Source organism: Diabrotica virgifera, chromosome 1 (genome assembly GCF_917563875.1).
Source record: "Diabrotica virgifera virgifera chromosome 1, PGI_DIABVI_V3a".
Lineage (NCBI taxonomy): Eukaryota > Metazoa > Arthropoda > Insecta > Coleoptera > Chrysomelidae > Diabrotica > Diabrotica virgifera.
In genome coordinates this window covers 142,698,788-142,723,199 of record NC_065443.1, presented here as the reverse complement: position 1 = coordinate 142,723,199, position 24,412 = coordinate 142,698,788, and the positions used below count along the sequence as shown (strand labels likewise).

General features: G+C 33.0%; 1 protein-coding gene across 3 annotated transcripts in view; it reads left to right on the top strand.

Annotated features, from left to right (window-relative positions):
- LOC114326376 (runt-related transcription factor 3-like) overlaps positions 1-24,412 on the top strand; it is a 339,983-nt gene that overhangs the window by 147,160 nt on the left and 168,411 nt on the right. For 2 of the 3 annotated variants that reach the window (XM_028274734.1, XM_028274735.2), the window contains exon 4: positions 12,115-12,279. The exons of the other annotated variant lie outside the window; for it this stretch is intronic. In XM_028274734.1, the coding sequence (XP_028130535.1) occupies positions 12,115-12,279 (165 nt within the window). The remainder of the gene's footprint in view (positions 1-12,114; positions 12,280-24,412) is intronic. 3 annotated transcript variants of the gene reach the window in all.

Sequence of the window (24,412 nt, the reverse complement as noted above, 5' to 3'; positions counted from 1 at the left end):
TGTTACGTGTTTTCGATACTGAAATATGGACTTGAACACTAGACCGTTAAGCAAGAACACATAAATCATCTACAATCATTTGAAATGAACAAGAAGAAAACAAACACAGAAGTATTGCGAGCGATGGGCAACGAACACAAAATTATAAACACAATAAAAATAAGAAAGTTACAATATCTGGAGCAGCGATACGAAATGCTAAGATAGATAATACAGGAAAGAGTAGGAAGGAATCTGGGACGAAAACCTCGTAATACCTCGTGTAAAATTGATAAAATGTGATATCAAATAACATATGTATATATAATAATATTTAAATAATATTTTTTTCCGAAAATCGGTCAGGATTATACACATTTTTGACAACATTTTTGAAAGAAAAGTCCGATAATTCCTTATATTTAGCCGTTGCCTGGAAACGAAAAATAACTGTACGGACATGTTATTTCCTTACTGTAAGGAATTTTTTTTTCCTTACAGCAGATTCACAACAACTTTATTAAAGAACAACTTTATTTTCAAAATAGGTATATTTGTATCTAGGGATTTTCGTTGTTTTCCTCGTATTGCGAGAGATGTCGCTAGATTGCGTCTCAAAAGGTGGAATCATTGTATCGCGATGGTTTCCCTTAAATAGTCAAGGTTGTTAATATTCGCTTCAGAGTTGTGACTGCATAGCTTCACTGAAGATGCATGGGATTCTGAAATAGCTATATGGAAATGGTGGTTCAACTCTGAATCGAATAAAAACAAAAACTGCCTTTATTATTTTTCATCTTTACTCAGATTTGAGTATTTAGAAACTGTCTTTCGGTCCTTTTCCTAGACGGAGAGAAGGTAAATGCGTGGCCAAAGTGTCGTCTATTTGCTTTCTCCTATTTTCGTCGTCTCTTGTGCTTATATATTTTAAAAGCCAGAGATACAGGATGCAGCCAGAAAGCAGTTTATTAACGAAAAGTTTTGGATTTAAAATATTGTTTATTATATTTTTATTTCAAATATTCTAATTGTTTAAAAAGTAGTAAACTTTGTATCTAGGGCTTTTCGTTGTTTTCCTCGTATTGCGAGAGATGTCGCTAGATTGCGTCTCAAAAGGTGGAATCATTGTATCGCAATGGTTTTCCTTAAATAGGCAGGGTTGTTAATATTCGCTTCAGAGTTGTGACTGCATAGCTTCACTGAAGATGCATGGGATGCTGAAATAGCTATATGGAGATGGTGGTCCAACTCTGAATCGAATAAAAACAAAAACTGCCTTTATCATTAGTTATATTTTTCTCTGGATTTTGTTGGCAATAAATCTAATGAATCACTAATCCTTAATGATTCACTACTTCCATCAGTTCTGGAGGGGTATCAGGAATCGAACACTCATCATCACTAGAGCTTCACGATACGATACAATATCGATACTGTTTAAGTATTGAGTATTGTATTGGTTATGCCAATGAAGTATCGTGTCGAGTATCGATATCGGCAATACTTTCTTATAAAAATATCGTATTGATATTGATTTCGATACGATATCGATACAACACTCGATAAAATATCGACATAAAAAGGATTATACATCTGAGCTGTGTAGGCCCTTTATGCCCACTTTTGCATGCTTGGCAAGTAGACATTATTCTTAAAATATTACGAATATGGCTTATAACTTATATGTATATTCTTATAAAGATTGAATATGGCTTTGAAAAAGTCGACAAATACCTACTAATTCTGTATTATATTGTTTAAAAACTACTTTTGAAAGTATAGGGAAATCCCCGGAGATTCGGAATAAATCGCAATTCAGTATTAATTTGTTAAAAATTATTTTTGAGTCATCACTTACTTCCATAATATTGCCACAAATGCCACATGATATAAACAGTGTAATCATAACAGACATTTACTCACTCTCAAGAATTTCAAGTTCACGAGCTCAAGTGTAAAATATTATAACAGCTGATGCTTGGGTTGAAGATCACTTATACTTTTATGTAATAAATAATTATGATCTAAATTCCTATTCCACAAAATATAATCAAACAGCTGTGGCGCTTTATTTTTTTTTCTCGATATCGATATTTTCAGTAATATCGAGGCAAGCGTATCGACAATACAAGAGTATTGTATTGATTTCAGATAATGAGTATCGTATCGACATTAATATTGCTAAAGTATGTACTGTATCGGTATCGTATTGGTTTTCGATACGATATCAATACAATATCGATATTTTTATCGAATATTGTAAAACTCTAATTATAACTCATGATTAAATTAGGTAATTTTGCTTTTTAAAATGATTACAATCACAGAAAATACGAGAAAACACCAAAAATACTGCAAAAAATAAGCAGATGCGTCAAATTCGACAATTCAATATTTTTGTTTCTATAGTAGTTACAAAACCTGTATTTGGTGGCATCACGAATATTTGAGTCAAAGCAATAATATGTATATTTTGTAAAGAAATGCTGAAGGGTTGGGACTTGATAGCTCCTTATAGTCCTTATTTAAATTACTACGACTGCATCTGCTAACAATATATGTACTTTATTTACTGGTATTCGAACTGCGGATATATCCATAAACAAATGGTAGCGACCTAGGCCAACGGCCTGTCGCAATCACGGTTACATTATAATACTAACAGCCGGTTTCCGAAACGTTATTCAAATCTCTGATCATCTAATCGGCTATCAGATTTGATCAACTGTTAACCAGTGATGGGTTTCTAGAACGCCAATTATTGTAAAATTGCATGATCATAGATCATGTAATCGATGATCTGACATACGATTTGGTAGCGATACTGTCACAATTGGCTGTTATCCTTCAAAATTTCAATTATATTAACCTCTAAATCCAAACTTGTATCGTTAGGTTCTAAAGGTGCATTCTCTCTTACGTACTGTCACTTTTGTTTGGAGCAAGAATTGAACGAGAGCATTTTAAAAATGAGGCTAGGTATTGTGACGAAAGTTGGAGATATAAAACAGTTTATTTATAATCTATAATATTTTATAATCTTCTTTTTATTTTTGGTTTATATATTTACTTTTTATATTTATTTTTAATTTATTTACCGGCTGTTTTATTGTCTTCAAAGTTAGCTGCTATAATTTCTCACACGTTTTCCCTCTTATTTACATCGCTATAATCATTATGTTCTGCTTTTTAGAGCTCTGGCCTCTCAAAAAATAGCTCCATGAGTCTAGCATCCTTGTTACCTTACATTTTTAAAAGAAAAAAAATATAAATTGTATAATCAAATATAAAAAATATCCGATATATCCATGTTCTGCAAGTTAAATAAATATTTTAAATTATTTCTTCCATAAAAAAATCTTATTTTTATTGAATAATATGATTTATATCATTTATATATTATGTGTTATTTGACAACTTTTTCCAGGAATTTGTTAATTACAGAAATTAAAAAACTAAAAAAACTCTTAACAGCCCGTTAATCGACGCATAGTCGCAGATTAGGTAACAGTCCATTTTTACCGCCGTTTGACAAGCGAAACTGGTTAATCGACCTTTAGCAGACTCAAAACACTCATGATCGGCTGTTAACTAACGATTAATCTTTTGTCAGATGATCGACTGTGGTTAAAACTAGTTTGTTTGACGTTTCTGACGCATTTAATCTATTGTTAATCGTCGATTACATAATTTTTGAGATGATCATCCTTTCGCAAACCGGGCGTTACTATTGTACAATAATCTATATCACCAGGGTTATTGTTTATACACTCTTTTAAATAACAACATGCATGACTATTCAATGTTACTCGGGGTTACTGAATCCAAGAATTAATAATACCTGGATTGTTGGCTTTGATGAGGTTTAAACATACTTTATACAGAGTGTCCTAATATTACTACATTTTAACATGTTTATTTTAATATAATAATTTAAATGTTCGATTTTCGAAAAAATAGTATGCATACCTTGTAGGAAAAGCCACATTTGTATTGCCTATTGTCTCGGCTTGCGCTTCGACGGAAATCTTTACAGCTTCCGGGAATGCTAACCTTTTCCTACTAAGTACACAATGTTAATATTATATAAATATGTATACCATAACATATTATTTTTGTTAAAAGCGTATTGTCATAAGTCATAATTTATATACTTGTAAATAAAAATAATGAAGACAGTATGAATGACACACGAAATTATAGTTATAATAGAAAAGAGACCGCATTAAAAATTAAAACGCACCCAATAAATAAATAAAAACAACAAATAATAACTAAAGAAAAATGTCTAAGAGAAATTATGAAGAAAATGAAAGATTGGAGGGAAAACAAGATACAATTTATAGTAAAATCTTCATAAAAAAAATAAAATCTGAAGGGAAGATGTAACACCATGTAATTTAACAATAGTATACATGGAAGATAGATAATATCATGGACACTTCAATAAACCATCTTGGGTTGAGACGAACCTTTGAACCAAACGACATCTTCAATAAAATAACCATACAAAAGAAGTTATAAAACACTCAGTTATCCAGTTCAGTTCATTCAAGATCAGGACAAGTACATTTTGCTCTTCATCATTATTTCAAGACCCAACTCTTCATCCGGTTTTTATTAAAAATTCAACTTGAAATTTTAAAATAAACTCAAGTTTATTTTAAAATCTTAAATTAGCGCTAGATAATAAATAAAAAACATAATTTTGTTTCATAAGTTTAGTTTCATGTTGGAATGATTCATTCCGCGTTCTACTCATAGTAAAAATATGGTAAGCAGATGAATGTACATATTAAGAATAAGATATCATGTATGATATCATATCAACAACGTTTTTAAAATATACACAACATACTGTTATGAAGTCTGTTTACCACCAGGAAAGCCAAATAATTAAAAAATAAATAAGGAAATTGTATAAGTAGTGAGGTGCAAAATTATAGAATAAATTCATTTTTTCGAAAATATGCGACTTTGTAGAGTTTGGCGATAATTTATATGAGTACACAAACATTTTTATGCTTATCAGGACAAAAATCAGTTGAGGGCTGTAGTAATAAAAATAACAAATATGTGGAAAATTTGACTTCATAGAAACCAAATAAAGTTTATAATATCCAGAACATGAAAGTTCACATACTATCCCAAATTATATACCTTTAGAGAGAGAAAGAGTGTGAGTGAGAGAGAGAGAGAAAGAGAGAGAGAGAGAGAGAGATAGAGAGAGAGCGATTGAGAGAGGGAGAGGGAGAGGGAGAGGTAGAGGGGGGAAAAGAGGTTTCTTTTCTTTTTATTTCTTCTGAGGAGTTTCCCTTTATATTGGGCTATCATATTAAGGTTTTTAAACCGATTATTTTCTGCAGTTTAAATAAACAAAAACGTAATAATAGGTTAAGGTCGCATATCTACCTTATTTCTCCCTTTCTTTTATTTTCCTTTTTCTTATTTTTAAATATGACCCTTATGATTTTGATTTGACCTGTTTTTCTATTATCAACTAATTCTGTGTATATGCTACGGGTAAAGTTATGTAAACGGGTAATCCAAAGATTACCCGTTTACATAACTTTACCATTATTTATCCTTTACATAAGTCCGAAGTATCCGCCAGGTTTTGGTAAAATCTTCTTCTTCTTGCAGTACCGTCTCCTATCGGAGGTTGGCTACCTTTTGTGTTCCTTATAGCATATTCTATCTCGCTTTTTAGGATTTCAGGCCCTGTTGTGTCGTCTGTGGGTTCTGCCACTGCTATTTCTGGTCTTTCGCCTGCAAAAAGTTCTTCAATGTATTCTGTCCATCTTGCCAGTTTTTCATTTAAATCTGTAATTATTTTACCTTTTTTGTCCTTTACGATGGATGCTTGTTTCACTTTTTTACCTGTTATTTCCTTGATCTTTTTTATGCATGTTAAAGCTATCGTACTTTCTTTCATATTAAAACATTAAAAGGGTAAACCCTGTAGTTGGCTGTATACCTTTGTTAAGACAACGTAGAATGAAGTAAACACTTCTGTTGTATATAGGTATATTATAAATTTATTAAAAAATTTTTAAAATTCATCCACAAGGGAGTGGTTGTACAAAACGTTTTCGGTCAAACTGACCATCCTCAGTGTAAACGTCCAGTGTACAAGTAATTGAAACTAGCCACTTGAATAGGTGTAAAACCTCAAAATAACATTATTGCTACATTATGAGCTGTATAGTAATCGACAATAAGTCGATGTCTTAAGATTAAAAATGTATCACATGTGGATGTATGTCATCCTTGCTCGGAATTAGCACAAGGTTGTGATCAGGTGAGAGGTTAACAACCAACTCAGTTGGTTGTTAACCTCTCACCTGATCACAACCTTGTGCTAATTCCGAGCAAGGATGACATACATCCACATGTGATACATTTTTAATCTTAAGACATCGACTTATTGTCGATTACTATACAGCTCATAATGTAGCAATAATGTTATTTTGAGGTTTTACACCTATTCAAGTGGCTAGTTTCAATTACTTGTACACTGGACGTTTACACTGAGGATGGTCAGTTTGACCGAAAACGTTTTGTACAACCACTCCCTTGTGGATGAATTTTAAAAATTTTTTAATAAATTTATAATATACCTATATACAACAGAAGTGTTTACTTCATTCTACGTTTTCTTTCATATTCTTCTATTTCCTTGCAGTTTTCCAGAACCCACTTCTCTTTGGCTTCTCTAATTTTTAGCTTAATCTCACGGTTCACTTCTTTGTATTTTGGTTGTTGGTTTTATTTCTTCGCCTTTCCTCCATGAGGTACAAAATTTCGTTTGTCATCCATTCCTTTTTCTTAATTTTGCTTGGAGCTAAGGAGCCACCAGCTGTCATAAGGGCCTTTTCTATCTCCATTCATTTGTCCTCTACATTGCCTGTGTTCCTATTTTTTGCAGCGAGGTTTCGAAGATTGTTGTTTACCTGTTCTCTTGTCCTTTCCAGTATAGTTGCGTCTTTCAGTTGCTTAACGTCTATCTTTTGTTTAGCTGCATTTTCTGTAGTTTCTTGAATCTTATATTTACTACAGCCACCACCGGATTGTGATCCGATTCTATATCAGTGCCTGGATAGGTTTTTGTAGACGTGATGGAGTTTTTAAACTGGTTTCTGATTAGTATATAATCGATTTGATTCCTGACGATGTTGTCTGCATTATCCCTTGGTGATGTCCACGTGTACAATCTACGGTTTGGTAATCTGAACATTGTATTCATTACTACAAATTCTTTTTCTTGGCAAAATTGTACGAGACGTTCACCTCGGTCGCTTCGTTGTCCAAGTCAAAATTCACCAGTGCATCCGTCAGTTTTCACCTTACCAACTTTAGCGTTGAAATCGCCCATGATTACGGTGACTTCTTCTTTTTTGGTCGATTTTAGAATGTATTCTAGTTGCTTGTAGAATTCTTCTATTTCCTCATCCTCTTTCTCTGCTGTCGGTGCATAGACTTGAATAATATTAATTTTTCCTTTGTTCGACTTTAGTTGGATTGCTATGATTCGTTCTGAATATGGGGTAAAACTTAGTACCGATTTGTTGACTTCCCTTTCGACCATTATTCCGACGCCATAACGGTGGTTTGTATCATCAGTTCCCGAATAGTAGAACATGCCGTTTCTAGTTGGACATTTGCCGGATCCTTTCCACTGTACGTCGCTGATACCGAGTATTTTCACATGTAGTCTTTCCATTTCTGTTGTTACATTTATTAATTTCCCGGCTGCATACAAGCTTCTTGCATTCCAAGTAGCTATTCTCATAACTTTATTTTTAAGTTTCACAACTTCGTTCGCCACTGTTTCCCGCGGAGATCCGATTGGGGAACATTTTACTCCGGAATATTTCGTTTTGAACATTGCCATTAATGGGCTTTTACAAGGGAATCCATTTGGATATTTAATGCAGTGGTTTCCCGTTGCCTTCTGCATCCTGATGCCTGCCTTCTGCATCCTGATGCCTGCCTTCTGCATCCTGATGCCGTTGACCACTGTCTCGGTTCCTCCGCCTTCGAGACCGATTTCTTAGTCTCAGGACAACAGAGTGCTCTGCCATTTACCAGCTCATCCGCCTGAAGCCGTTGGCCGGTAGATGGGGGATTACTTATACCGGTAATCGCTCGGTTACTAGAGGGTGTAGTAGAAGGAAATATGACCCGTCTGCTTTCGGAAACCTAATCGCCATTCGGGGTCAGAAGAAACAAGAGTTAGCCAAGAGAGGCTGATAGGAAAGATTAAAGACATTTTACTCAAGACAAGTTGAAAAAGAGTAAAATGTGAAGGCCCTTATGATGCGCCAGGTGCGCTTCATAAGCGTAGAGTATTGATACACTTTGTGTTCCCGCTCATACCTCGGGGTGTTGACTACAGACTGTATGGCTCGTCCAGCATGCCATAGCATGGAGGATGGGGTACAAGCCATTTTTACAATGTAGATACTCCAACTCCATGGCCTGACCAACCGATATACATGCAAATGTAAAGCTGCTGGGAATATTTGTAACTCCAAATGCCACAGCAGCTTGTCTTATTTTAACAAATAGATTATAATTTTTATTTCTGCAGTATAATTTATAGTTTTACTTTCCTTACTTTTGAAAAATGCGTTTTTTTCTTAAATTAAGATATCTTTCAAACAGTTACGGTCTTGTCAATACTAGTATACCCAATTAAGCATTTAACCACAAGGCAGCAGCTAGAATGTGTTTTACCCGTGCAAAGACCGAGATTTGAACTATTTAAATTATATTTCGGACTTACTATTGGATATTACCGATACCTCGGGGGTACTTCGTACTTTACACGGGTAGATATTTTCAATGTCAATGTCTCCATGCCGTAGAACAATATAGACCATACATTGCACTTAACAGTTGTGTAACGGAGATTGATGGAAAGATTGCGGCTACAAAGTGACGTTTTAAATCTTGCTTGTTCGGTACGGAATTTTATTTCTTGTTGAGGATGTTTTTTCTAGTACCCACTATTGTTCTTGTTCTCCGATGCATCCGTATTTCGACTTGTCTTCTGTACACTTATTTAATCCCAGTTATTGTATTTCTTCTTCAGTTTCGTTGTCATATAATTAATTCAAGTCATCATAACCTTGAGCGACCACAACTTGGTCATTTGTAGAATATAAGCTTTATTATAGGGTTATGTATTATAAGTTTTTTATATTGAGATATATCTTAAAGAAGGTTGGGCTTAATGGTCCAAGAGCTGTGAGACATTTTTGAGTAGGTATTTTAGGCAACCTGAAAATTTTTCAGGTGACTCTTCCATGATAGCCTAATACAAAAATGCCGGTCTGGCTGGAGGGTAGCGGTTATTTTCCCCAAAAATCCCCCTAAAGTTAAACAAAAGGGTAAAAATTGTTATTACAAAAAATATCATTGACGTGACTTTAAAGAAAATTTAAATATTCAAATATAAAGAAAATAAACAGGCCATGCGATTTGAGGGCGATTTTAACTCTGCAAGATACTGTCATGGGCGCCCCAGGATTATTTTCAGGGGATGCATCTGAACTTCAGAAGATTTCATCTGAATCTGTACATACTATTAAAAAGTATAAAATATACAACTATACATGCATAGCTATGTACATTCCTTCCGGACAGGGAGGTGCAATTGTTATTTTGACAGGGTATTTTTTAATATTAAAAACAAATATTCTAAAAAAGACAGGTTTTTTTTGGTGAAATTTTCCAACTGCCAGGTGATCAAACAAATTACGCGTGCATATAAATGAAAAGCGCTATAGTAGCGCAAAAGCAGTGTGATAAAGATCGTATACCGATAGCTGTTTGCGTCCTCCGTTGTAGCTGAGCGATTCCGTTTGCTAGAGAAAAATCACGTGACCTGGCGATATCCATGTTGTTGTTTCTCGAAACGTTAGAGTAATTATTATATATTATAGTTTTTTAAGTAACTTTTTCTTAATTAAAGAAAAATAATACGGGCATACAATAGATTTTGCACATATGATAGAAAAAGACAAATTTATTATTATAAATATATAGGTAGAAAAGTATAAAACTATAAACTAAATTAATTATGTGTCCGAATCTTGTACTTCTTCTTCAAACTTCTCATCTGAGCTTAAATATTCATTCTCTTCTTCTTCGTCAGACTCAGATTCCTCTTCTACATGATGTGTAAATAGTTGTAATATGTATTTAGAATTAATAAAAAGTTAATTAGTTGAGTTGCTACGTATTCTCCGTCCTTTTATACGGAGTCGAAGCCTGGACAATCACGGGTGCATCTGAAGAAAGACTTGCCGTTGTTGAGATGTGGAGTTATCGAATAATGTTAAATATATCATGGACACACGTAAAAAACACGGAAACATTAAGAAAGGTGAAAAAGGCAAAAGAAATACTCAACACTATGAAGGAAAGAAGCATCAGCTACTTTGGTCATATACTAAGAAATAAAAACCTGATGTGATTGGTTATATGAGGAAAAGTATTAAGCATTGGTTACATAAGTAGGAATACGTAGCAACTCAATCAATTAATCACTAATTAATTTTTCATTAATTCTAAATACATATTACAACTATTTACAGATCATGTAGAAGAGGAATCTGAGTCTCGAGGGGAGTCTGACGAAGAAGAAGAGAATGAACATTTAAGCTCAGATGAGGAGTTTGAAGAAGAAGTACAAGATTCGGACACAGAATTAATTTAGTTTATAGTTTTATACTTTTCTACCTATATATTTATAATAATAAATTTGTCTTTTTCTATCATATTTGCAAAATCTATTGTATAGTACGTATTATTTTCCTTTAATTAAGAAAAATTACATAAAAAAACTATATAATAATTACTCTAACGTTTCGAGGAACAACAACATGGATATCGCCAGGTCACGTGATTTTCTCGAGCGAACGGTCTCGCTCAGCTACAACAGAGGCAAAGAGCTATCGGTATACGCTCTTTCTCACACTGCTGCTTATACCACCTATAGCGGTTTCATTTATATGCACGCGTAATTTATTTGGTCACTTGGCAATTGGATAATTTCACCAAAAAACCTGTCTTTTTAGAATATTTATTTTTATAATTAAAAAATAACCTGTCAAAATAACAATTGCACCTCCCTGTCCGGAAGGAATGTACATAGCAATGCATGTATAGTTGTATATTTTATACTCGTTAATAGTATGTACAGATTCAGATGAAATCTTCTGAAGTTCAGATGCACCTCCTGAAAATAATCCTGGGGCGCCCATGAAAATATCTTGCAGAGTTAAAATCGCCCTCAAATCGCCTGGTCTGTTTATTTTCTTTATATTTGAATATTTAAATTTACTTTCAAGTTATATCAATGATATTTTTTGTAATAACAATTTTTACCCTTTTTTTTAATTTGGGGGGGATTTTTGGGGAAAATAACCGCTACCCTCCAGCCAGACCGGCATTTTTGTATTAGGTTATCATAGAAGAGTCACCTGAAAAATTTTCAGGTTGCCTAAAATACCTACTCAAAAATGTCTCACAGCTCTTATACCATAAAGGAATGGCATCCATGATTTAATCCATTCGTTAAATATTATATTTCAGGTATTAGTTGGTTACTAATTTTAAATGTTGTTGTTTCTTCTTTGTACATATTCTTAACGTCCTTACTCAGTTTGGTGTCTTATCAGTTCTGAGGCCTGCCAAAATTTTATCAAAAGCACATTGTAAATACTCTTTTGGGCGATTTGCAGACGTTAATAGCTTTCATTTTGAACGAAACCCGGGAAGACCACCCACAAGATGGACTGATGACATAAAGAGGATTTGTACCAACTGAATTGCAGCAGCGCAAGATAGATCTAAATGGAATCGTTTTTCGAGGAGGCCTATGTTCAGCAGTGGACGACTATGGGCTGCTGATGATGAATAGCTTGCATTTTGTTTTCTTCAGTTAATCTCTACCCCACATAGGAAATATTTTTTTAAAGATCAATAAGACATAAACTTTGTTTTCTTACACGAATGTATATCAAAATATTTCGATTTACTATTTACGAAAGTCAGATTTATTCTTCTGCATTAGTTCAGTTAACCCACATTAGTTCAGTATTTAAATTTCTTTTTTTATTTCAGGTGTACAACATCAGTCTTATAGAACAGTAGGTTTAGGACAGAGACCATTTTTGGAAACCACATCGTTTTCACATTTAAGGGATCTGGAAATGTACAAAAATAAAAGTGTTCGCCTGGCACAGACTGCAGATGGGTCGCTGAATTCTTATAAACAGGAATCCTCAGGTTAGAGACTTTTCTAGATTCTTTGTCCTTTTCTTAATATTTATGCTTAGGAGACTAAGCTCAAACAATTTATATCCAATGTTGTGGCTAGGAAATAAGCTGTTTCAAATTCCAACAGGATGACGTCATTTGAACTTTTATTATAAATCGTGTTCTCTTATCCTGTTATTCATTTTAAGTAGGAATACTCAGGAGCGTTGAGTATAGAATCAACTATCCCAACTAGGTGTATTTAAATAATTGGTTCTATTACATCTCGTAACACGAGAGTTCGTAATCTGACAAATGGTAACGGACAATTCGTAACGGCGTCAGTTCGTAACGGCACAACTTCGTAACGGAGACAGTTCGTAACTATACATATTCGTAATAGTACCATTCGTAACGTAAACATTGAATTTTTTAGCAAATTTAGTATTACTGACTTTATACAAAAATGCATTTTGCATATATATTCCTATACTAATATTAATGGTACTTTTTTTAAGATCACTTTCCAACTAGGTATTCAATTGTGTGAGTAACAAAAATAAACAAAGACCAACATTCGCTGATGCGCAATTAAAATTCAATCTTCTTCTTAACGTGCCCTATCAAGTCCCCTTGACGTTGGCGATTAACATGGCGAAACTGTCTCTGTCTCGAGCTATTCTAAATAGGTGTTCTGCTTTCTTTATTCCTGTCCACTCCCGGATATTCTTCAACCAAGAGGCCTGCTTTCTACCAATTCCTCTGCGTCCTTCGATTTTACCCATCATAATAAGTTAAAGAATATTATACCGGTCTCCCCTTACTACGTGTCCAAAATAGGCCATCTTTCTATATTTGATGTTATGTTATCAAGCAGCTCGCGGGTAGCATTTGCTCTCTTAAGGATTGCCACATTTGTCAGCATAGCCGTCCATGGTATTTTCAGTATACGTCTGTGCAGCCACATTTCAAAGGCCTCCAAACGGTTAATGGTGGATATTTTGAATGTCCATGTTTCGACACCATACAAGAGGACTGACCAAATGTAGCATTTAATCATGCGCTTTCGAAGTTGAAGTTGCAAGGTATCATTACAGAAGAATGATCTCATTTTTAAAAATGTCGTGCGGGCTATCTCGATTCTACATTTTATCTCTTTATCTGGATCTAATTGTTCAGTAATATGGCAACCAAGATATTTAAAACTGGGTACTCTTTGAATTATATGACCATCAACATATAACCGTGAATCTTGATGGGCCAAACGGCTAAATACCATGTATTTTAGTGTTGCCCAAAATCGGTCTTGGTCTTGCAGTCTTGGTCTTGTTCTTGCGTTTTCGCAAGACCAAGACCAAGACCAAGACCGCCTAATTTTAGCAAGACCAAGACCAAGACTTACCGTGCAAGACTTGAGCAAGAACAAGACTAAGCCTGCGAGACTCTTGCGTCTTGCAGTTAGGGTCGTTTTAGGGAGTATATAAGTTCGGCTATATTCTTAGATACTCTATCAGAAACAAAAAAAATTGTATTAAAAATTTTGAAAATTGGACTTATGCGCATTTTTTAGTCATAGATTCTTTCTCAGCAGCAGTGGCGTAGCTAGCCCCACAGGGGCCCCGTATCAAAGATTTTCGCGGGGCCCTTTTCAAGAACTGATATAAGGTAGTGCTAGAAAATGTTCGATGGAACACCGTACTTATGTGAATGTGTACTCTTTTGTATGGTGTCTAAGGTTAGACTTTAACGGATACCCTTCTCAAAAACCTGGAAGCCTTTGAAACCTGTGTATCGGAGGATCCTACGAATAAGTTGGGTGGATAGAGTTCGTAACGAAGTTGTTATACATTGGAGGGGAAAAATTACGGGAAGTCATCAGAACAGTAAAAACTCGCAAACTTGAATATTTTTTTGGCCATGCTATGAGGTGATATGTGCTATCCGGATTATACTACGGGATGGAAGCGTGGACACTGAAGAAAATTGACGTGAGAAGACCGGAGACATTCGAGATGTGGGTGTACCGAAGAGTGCTAAAGATCTCATGGGTAAATAGAATAACCAACGTAGAGGTAATGAGACAGACGTATGCATAAGGAAAGAGAAGTACTTCTAACAATTAAGAGAAGAAAACTGAGATATATGGGACATGTGATGAGAGGAGATAAATATCTAATACTCCACTTCATTATGTAAGTAAAATCCAGGAAAAAGATTTATAGGAAGCTGATAGCTGGTTTAAGAGGAAACAGTAGCGATCAACAGGTAGCGAAAACGCGTTCCAAGATTACGGCTGTAATTTTGAATATTTTTTCGAGATATTTGGCACACTTATTCGTAATATAATAAAGAATGGCGGTATAGAGCCCAATTTGAAAAATATATTAATATGTGGAAATTACTCTGTAATTAAATACAATATTTTTACAAACTACTAAAATTTTTTATTTCATTAGTAGTTCCAAAATGACACAAAATCTAGGCATCTGATAAAAAAGTTTATTTGAAGAAAGTGTATTTTTTTGTTCTTCTTAGTGGCGGTACAGGCTCGTTTTTTTTAATATTGCATTTAATTACAGAGTAATTTCCACATATTAATATATTTTTCAAATTGGGCTCTGTACCACCATTCTTTATTATATTACAAATACGTGTGCCAAATATCTCGAAAAAATATTCAAAATTACAGCCGCAATCTTGGAACGCGTTTTGGCTACCTGTTGATCGTTACTGTATCACCTTAACTCATGGCTGAAGAATCTTAGGGCATAGTTTGGATGTATTAACAACGAATTATTTAGAGCCGCACTCTCAAAAGTAAAAATCGCTTTGATAATTGCCAACCTTCGAAGCGGAGACGGCACCTAGAGAAGAATGCGCCACCCAGAGAATTATAATATACTCCATTTAATAATAAAAGGCAAAGGAGACGGAAGAAAAGGGTCAGGTCGAAGAAAGACGCCATGGCTTAGAAACTTAAGAGAGTGGTTTGAGAAACTCCAGCTTCCATTTTCCGAGCTGCCGCCAACAAAATTACTATAGCCAATTTGATAGCCAACACTCGATAATCGAGCACGGCACATGAAGAAGACATGTGTGAATGATTTTATTCCACTTTAAAATTCCTGAAATTCAGTTACTCGTCAGTACCAACTAACCAGCATCTAAAAGAATTACTAAGAAGTGTTGTCACCATTTATTCACTAAGGCTTAAAGAATTATCAAAAGAAGTAAAATAAATTTATAATGTTTAAATTTAGTACAAATAGATTGTACTTTTATTTACACGTGTTCAACAAATATTCTGTACAAAATTCTGTAAAAAAAATTTTAACACCTCTTTTGCATAACGGCATAACTTTTTAATACGCATTTAATGACGGCTTCTAAAAAATTTCAAATTTCTATCAAAGAATATCAAGGACCTTGGCCACCCCTGTTACAGACGACAATTAGATAAGAATTAATTATTGTTTCATTAGTAGATAGAGATCTAGATCTAGTACTTACCATTGCAATCTAAATCACTTTGAGAATCTGGTTGATGAAAAAATGAAGAAATTTTGGGTATTATCTTCTTCAAAACTTCTTCCTTTTTTTGTTTAATTTTTCTTTTCATCGCTCCACTCAGCTACACTCTTTTTATTTCACTAATTTTTTTCACTTCACAATATTAGAATTTAAAATTTAAACTTTCTGAATCGACTGCACAAATTGAACCTAATAAACCTAATAAACTCTAATAAACCAAACTCAAAAAATAGATTTGAAAACAGATTCAGTTTTTTCAACAACACTTGTTATATAAGCCAAGGGTGACTGGACAATGAAAAAATGGGCTAAGGCTAAACAATAAATAGATTAAGTACACGCAAATATACCCAAAACAATACATATACACACTGTTCCAAATCGTCAAGGATTAAGCGATAACAAAAATTGCAATTTGGCCATTTTACAGTATGTCACCCAGTGGTGTCATGGCAAAATTAGCAGTGCGGGAACGCAGTGCCGGAACGCATTGCTATTTTTGTTTACAAAACCTAAATTCTCTATTATTTTTTTTCTTTTCTTAACCAGTGTGGGAACGGCGTTCCCACGCGTTCCCACACCATGACACCACTGATGTCACCGCCAACGGTAAATGAACCATGAAAAGTACCTAACTTGAAAACAAAAATAAAGCTTCTTTGTTGTTATGGAATAAGGCGGCAAATGGATATACAATATACATATTATGATTTACAATACAATATTATAGATAAAGACTCCATTATACGAAAAGTTCGACATCCAAACAATACACTGTTTCAAAGCGTTTTATTAGGGAAATTGTAGAATATTTTGTTCAATTTTTTCAATGGAAGTTTTGTTTCGACATGCAGCGCCAAGGTCCGGTATAATATGCCGGATATCGTGTAGACATAATACCGAAATATGATTTTAACGATATAGGTACACTTCTCCAAGAAATTAACGCACCACCCATCTTTATTTATACGTCCATGGCACCACCTTAAAAATAGGTCATTTTTAATGTCTCAAATTTCCTAAACCTGTTGTTATTTAAATTTAAGTGATTTTTTTTAATATTTGGTCTTATTCTATTCTTTATAAATATCGCAGTAATAATAGATATTGTTGCTAGACAGGTCAATTTTGTCAGTGTATACCGGGTGTACCAATCAAACTGTGTTTTTTCTCACTCTGTGGAATATTCTAGCATTATGCTAACTTATTATTCTAGCATGCAATAATAGCATACTGAAATTAAAGCCCAACTAAAGCCTCATATTTTCTTAACATTACGTTTTTTTATTCATTCACTTATATTGGATAATAAAATAGTTATGTACTTTTTTAACTATCCATGTTTTTCATCAATACAGAATGTTTTTAAATATAGTCTGTTCGCTAAACTCAGACGCAACTTTCTAGATATTTTAGTCGGTAATTTTGAAAATTTTAGTAAAATTAACAAAAAATAATTACTAAATAGTTAATAATTACTAAATAGTTAGTAATTTTGCAAATTTTTTCAAAATTGGCAAAAAACAAAAAAATTATCGACTAAAATATCTAGCCAGTTGCGTCTGAGTTTAGCGAACCGACATAAGTATGGCAAACTTTAATGGGTAATTCTGCACGAAAAACTAATGACAGTTTACTTCATAAACGTTTACTTTATAAATGCTTTGTTTACCAAATAGGGAGGGGTTGAAATTTTTCTTACAAACTGACGATTTATTTATTGCTCTAAAATCGGCTGAAATACGCAAATAAAATTTTGTGGGTTTTAAGAGGTAGTTTTAACTTTAGTTAGTTAGAACATAACAGCGATCACTTTAGATCGTGGGTTCAAACCCCACCCGGTGTCAGTTGTTTAGATATTTATTAATTTGGCTAGTCTTTACTATGGCTATGATATTCAAGCTTAAAATGTACCTCTCTGTTACGTTGTTCTAAGATATGCAATAGGCTAATGGGCAACTGCGAGACTTGCAAGACTCTTGCTGCAAGACCAAGACCAAGACCAAGACTGGGAGCGCAATACCAAGACCAAGACCAAGACCAGGTGTACTGCCGCAAGACCAAGACCAAGACTGTCTAAGTCTCGTCTTGGTCTTGCATTTGGGCAACACTAATGTATTTTGTTTTTGAACAGTTTATATTTAGGCCAAACTCTCTTCCCACTGTGTCAATGGCATTTAAAAGGTGTTGTAATCCATTTATATCATTACTTAAAATAACTGTATCGGTATCGTCTGCATATCTGATTGTATTTATCAGAATTCCATTAACTTTCACACCCCATTCCAAATTATGCAGCGCTTCCTTAAATATTCTATCTGAATATAAATTGAATAACAGTGGGGACAGTATACAACCCTGTCTGACACCTCTTTGTATTTTGCATATTTCTGTTGATTTTCCATTTATGCAAGCTGTCGCTGTTTGACGCCAGTATAATTTTTCTATGATTCGTACATCTTGACTATCAACTCCTTTATTCCTTAATATTTTAATTAATTTGTGATGTTGTACTCGATCAAAGGCCTTCTCATAATCAATAAATACAGCAAAGACGTCTTTCCTTTGATCTCGGCATTTCTCCAATAACACATTTAGTGCAAAGAGTGCGTCCCGGGTTCCCAGTCCATTTCTGAAGCCAAATTGTGTTTCATCCTGGTCTTCTTCACATTTATCTCTGATTCTACTGTGAATGATACGTAGAAAGATTTTCAAAGTGTGGCTCATAAGGCTTATCATTCTATAATCGCTACAGTTTTTTGGACGTTGTTTTTTTGGTAGGGTTATGAATTCGGACTTTAAGCAATCTTCAGGGATATCACCAGTCGAATAAACATAATTGAAAAGTTTGACTAGTATTCCAATGTTTTCCTCATTTATGAGCTTTAACATTTCTGTAGGTATGTTGTCGGGATCAACACGGCTTTCTTGTTTTTTCCAATTTTATAGCATGTAGTATTTCTGATTTCAGTATTTCTGGTCCTTCACCTCATCTAAAGTCTCCAGTTCTTCGGGTCTATCATCATTATACAGTTCATTTATATAATTATACCAGGTAGTTCGAATTTCGTGTTCGTCTATTATCATTTTTCCCGACGAATCGGTTATGGTATGTGTAGTTTTCTTATGATAAAGACCAGCTACTTCTCTAACTTTTTTAAACATATTAAACGTATCATGTTTTTCATTCAACTTTTCTAATTCCTTGCATTTATCCTCCATCCATTTTTCTTTAGCTACCTTTATCTTTTGTTTAATTAGTTTCTGTTTTTCTTTGTATTCTGTTTTATCTTTCAGTTTTCTTCTCTGCTCCATCAATAATTCCAGGATTTCATCAGTCATCCATTGTTGTTTTTTGTGCCTCTGCATCGTTGTTGTATATTTAAAATTCAATACTATTTCAATTCATTCAATACATTACTAATTCAATAATATTAAAATTCAATACGGTGTCAAAATAGTTTTGGTTTAAAACTTACCTAATTGTCAATTTGTGACATATGCCTTCATAGCAACCTTGATTTTAATGATTAACTTATTTCGGACATCTAGGAGTAAAATGAAAATTAGAATTATTTCTTTATGTTCTGCTGCATGCTGCTTTAAGATATCTGTAAATAGTAAAGTACACAAAATAAATACCCGTTTTTCCACTAGAATTTCAAATCTCCAAAACTATTAAGTATAGGCGTAGGAAATAAACTGCGAGGCACAAGTTGGGGATATAGAAAATCATGTTCATTTTCATAGTTAATTATTTGTTCGTGAACAGATTAACGGATTCCGCTAATTTTTTTTATTACTTTTGCTTTGTCTTTAGTATTAACACAGTTGTGTAAAGGTTACTCAAACTTATTTTTTGTACTTATACCGGGTGGAATAAAAGAAATGTTTTTCTTATGTTAAGTTTGAGACACTGTGTAGGAAGGACGGTATGAGGTAAAAATGTGAGTATACATCGGAATCGTATTGTAGTCTTATGTTTTGTGAACATTTTGTTTTTTGAATGCCCTGGTATCTTTAGATACAAAGAAAATAGGCGGTTTTACTCTTTAACGGTTTTTTAAGTGAAACAAAACTAAATTAACAATAAAAAAAATAACAGTTAACAAAACTTTAAACACAGGAAGTCACATAACGTTAACAATTCTGATTGACACCTTAAGAGTTATTTGTCGACTAAGTGAGCGGTATGTACAGCGCAACATAAGAGAGACGAGATTGTTTAATGGAGTCTTTGTGATGTTTTGGAGTGGAATTTCCTTGAGAGTAAATACGGATTTGGAGTCTACGTGGAGGCTCTTTAAATAGTGAGAGGTACATTACACAGATTTTTTTTCTTTGAATACTCTAAACCACTATATATAGAAAAATAATTTTATCTTAGTGGTATGATAAGACATGACCTCCTCACGTATCGCATGCTGTCAATTATAACACATATTAAGGGGTAAAACCGTCTCGTTTCTTTCATACTAAAGATATCAGAGAAATTTAAAAAATAAAATGTTCACAAAATATAAGATTACAGCATAATATCGATGTATTTCGAATATTACGAAGTACCTAAATTCAAGTTTAAACCTTATTCTATCAGTTCTTGATAAGTATTTTGGAGTTATTTTATTTTAAAATATTGTTTTTTTAGTTGTTAATGCAGCTCGATCGCCCGTCTTTCCATAAGGAACTTTCCTGATTAACAATTAAAAAAATATATATTTTATAATAAAACATGGCAAAAATTATTATCGGTACCTTATAAAAGAAGGTTTAAATTTGAAGTTAGGTACTTGATAGTTACAAAGATAATATTTTTGGATACTCGCGAACTCGTAACTTTTAATGACAAAAATTTTCAAATCAAAATGTACACCGGCCAATTCGTAGCTTTTCTATTACCTGACCTGCCAACTCCAAACTTTCTTCAGGTGAATTCGAAACCATTGATTAAATCTAATACCTTAAATCTAAACCGAATGTTTCTTGGTTTGCTTAAAAACATTATATTTGTAATGTATCTATAAAAAATAGCAAAAATTGAAATATCTCAATAAAATAATTGAAACAATATTATAGTGTTTCATTAACACGTGTTATAAATATTATTTCCATCAAATTATAGCCCTACACGAGCTTGGTTTTATCAAGTAATTGTAAATTAAATATTTAGATGTTTAACAATGATACGTTATTTAAATCCATCTGATAATTTAAAAGCAAAGAGATTTTCCATATGTTTATTTCAAGTCTAAAGGATTATACCTTTATTTAGTTACGAATTCACCGGTAGTTGATTGGTTACCGAAAAATTACCTGAAGGCAAGAGTTGCCAATTGGCCTGTAATTAGGATGGGGGATTAAAATAGTTACGAATTCACCGGGACCCATATTTTTTACTTGTGTTTTTAAGCCTTTAAGATCGTCATATTTGGTTCTTTTTTCACTGATAAATTGTATATAACTCGAAAACGATCAACTCAAGAGAAAAATTACAAAAGACTTTTTTTGTTTAGAAGAATCCAAAAAATCTGAAATAATATCTGCGCGGGTCTACTTCTTTTAAGTAGAAAAAAGTCATTTTTTAATTATTATTAATGATAGTCAGAACAAAATTAGATCGGGTTTTCTATAATTGTTAACATACTAAATTACATATCAAATAATTTTTATCAGTTAAACAGATCTGTACAGATCGACCCTATATCGAATCCTCTACTAAATCACACACTTTTTCCAGTGAGCTAACATAAAGGATCTCTTTTACCTCTAACCCGCTTAAACAATGTATCCGTTTCATCGTTGGTATCTATATCTTACATACTTGATTGATTTCAGACTGCAATTTTTTCGGTCATCTCAGTATTCAACCACCTGAGTTGTAGCATATCGCCATCAACAATAAAGAAAAAACTGTTTTGGCCAACTTCCTCTCTAATTTAAATTAAGCTCTACATATAGACATAAAAAGGAAGGTCGAACTTTAAGGTTTCTTCTCAAATATCGTCTTACAAAATCGTTTCTCCCTTCTTGATATTCCCATGAAATCCAACCCCTTAAATAGATACAATATTAGGTAAAGGTCTGCAAAAAGTTCTGAAAACCAAAAAGGTTTATTTCGTTTGTTAGACATTAATAAACAATAAATAAAATAAATTATGGAAATATTACAAGTAATGACAATGTATATGTGATGAAAAAAAAAACAATAATTCTACAGGTTATTTTAGTACTATAATAGTTAAAACTTATGCGAAATTAAAAATATTTTAAGAGCGTAGGTGCAAAATTTCGAATTATTGCTTTTTTAAAAAAATTAAACGCAGAATGAAAGATTACATCATTAGCGAGGGCAAAAAGTCACTTAGAATAAACAAACAGTTTCTTTTGAATGAGATATTTGAAATTAAAAATCACACTAAATTTTCTCTTTTTTTGACCCCTATAACTTTTCTATAATTATTATTTTAATTAGTTTTCAGGGACTTTCGGCCCTCGGTAATGAAGAAATGTTTCATTCTGCGTTTAAATTTTTCAAAAATACTTATCAGTTTTCTCAGAATTCGAAAAAAATGAATGCATTGAAATGGCATTGGACCGAAATTTTGCGTCTACGTTCTTTAGTTTTTAAATTGCGTTATAATTATCAGTAGTAATTACACGAGAGCTCTAAAATTATCGATTTGTATCCTGAGTGATACTTTGACAGTTTTAATTTATTGAAATTATGTCAAAGTGTCACGAGAGCGAAACAAATCGATAATTCGAGCTCGTGAGTAATTCGGTAAGATTATTTCATGAATAAAACTTTTTTTTAATAATTTTAACTAATATTTTATTGATATCTTCGCCTGAACATTTGCTAAACCTGTTTCTTGTTGTTCTCTGTGACAAGTTATAAAACATTCATTGTCATTAATGTCACTGAATGTACTTTTGCGTAGCAGCAAAAATCTGACGTAAAATACTTGACGACGGGAAATTATCAAAAATTATCGGGTATAATATCACAAGAGAGTGAGAATAAATTGAAAATAATGCGACAGTTTTTCGAAAATTTGTTGTCTGGCAATAGACAAGAGAGCCCGCAGGGCTCGAGTGGCTATTGCCCAATGACAACGTCGTGTGATATTCGTAAGATTATTTTTTTAATACGTATATTATGGATATTTTCTTAAATGTGACAGTTGTCAAAACTAGGAAACTGGTTGCCATTAAAAAGAAACAATCTACTTAAAAAAATTATATCGGTAATTTTCTACAGTAGATAATTCTCAGTATAATTTTAATCTGATTGGACAGAATTAAACACGTGATCAAATATCTTACTATACGATTGGAAGTTAAAATAATTAAAAAATAATCAGTAGTAATTGCACAAGAGCTCTAAAATTATTGAATTTTTCCCGAGTGACACTTTGACAGTTTTAATTTCACGAGCCGAAGGCGAGTGAAATTATGTCAAAGTGTCACGAGGGCAAAAATTCTATATTAATTTTAGAGATCGAGTTCAATTTGTTGCGATTATTTCATGAATAAAACTGTTCAAAACCAAAATTTTATTGTAATTTATTTATGTAAGTACAAATTAGTACTTTTAAACACACAGTTGATATAAAATATTTTACGGTTGAAAGTCATCACTTTTATAACTTTTAAAACATTAATTGTCATTAATGTCACTGAATGTATTTTTCGTAGCAACGAAGGGCATCTGACGTAATATACTTGACGACGGGATATTATCAAAAATTATCACCTTAATTTACATTTCTGTAGCTTTCTATTGGTCAGAATCTCCTATGAATGAAATAATCGCTGTAATTTTTATTCTTATAGGTTTCTAATAGTCAGAATCTCTATGAATGAAATAATCATCAGCATTTTTATTACAATCAATATCATCATGACTGGGTGAAACTAGGAGTAGTATTTATTATGAAACACATCTATTTTTACAAATCTAAATTTTTGGATGACTGCTCGAGAACATTTTATTGTAAACTTTAAAATGACTAGGTGGGAAAAATACTAAAAATGAATCACATTTGATATTCTCGGGTCATTTGTCTTGGGCATTAGAAACAAGAGAGGATAACGCCTTCTACAGTTTGTCAGTGAAAACAATCTAGTGATAACAAGTATACTTTATAAACTCAAGTAGTAGACATATTTCTATACGCTCTGAGCTTCGCTGGTGTCGCTCCTAGCGGTTACTAATTCAACTTTTACCGGTAATTTTTAAATTTATTATTTAATTGTTATCGCTTAATATTTACAACGCAAAAAAGTAATTAAATTGTAATAGATTTTTTTAAGATTTTTCTAATCATTTTGACGTTCTATTGATAAAATATCAATTTCTTACTTCGGATACTTTGACAATAATCGTGTAGATGGCGCTAAGATTATAATAGATTATTTATAATTAGATATTACGGAACATTAAAAAAACTTAAATTCAGTATTTAAAACGTAAGTATATTTAAGAGGAAACAGTAGCGATCAACAGGTAGCGAAAACGCGTTCCAAGATTGCGGCTGTAAATTTGAATATTTTTTCGAGATATTTGGCACACGTATTCATAATATAATAAAGAATGGCGGTACAGAGCCCAATTTGAAAAATATATTAA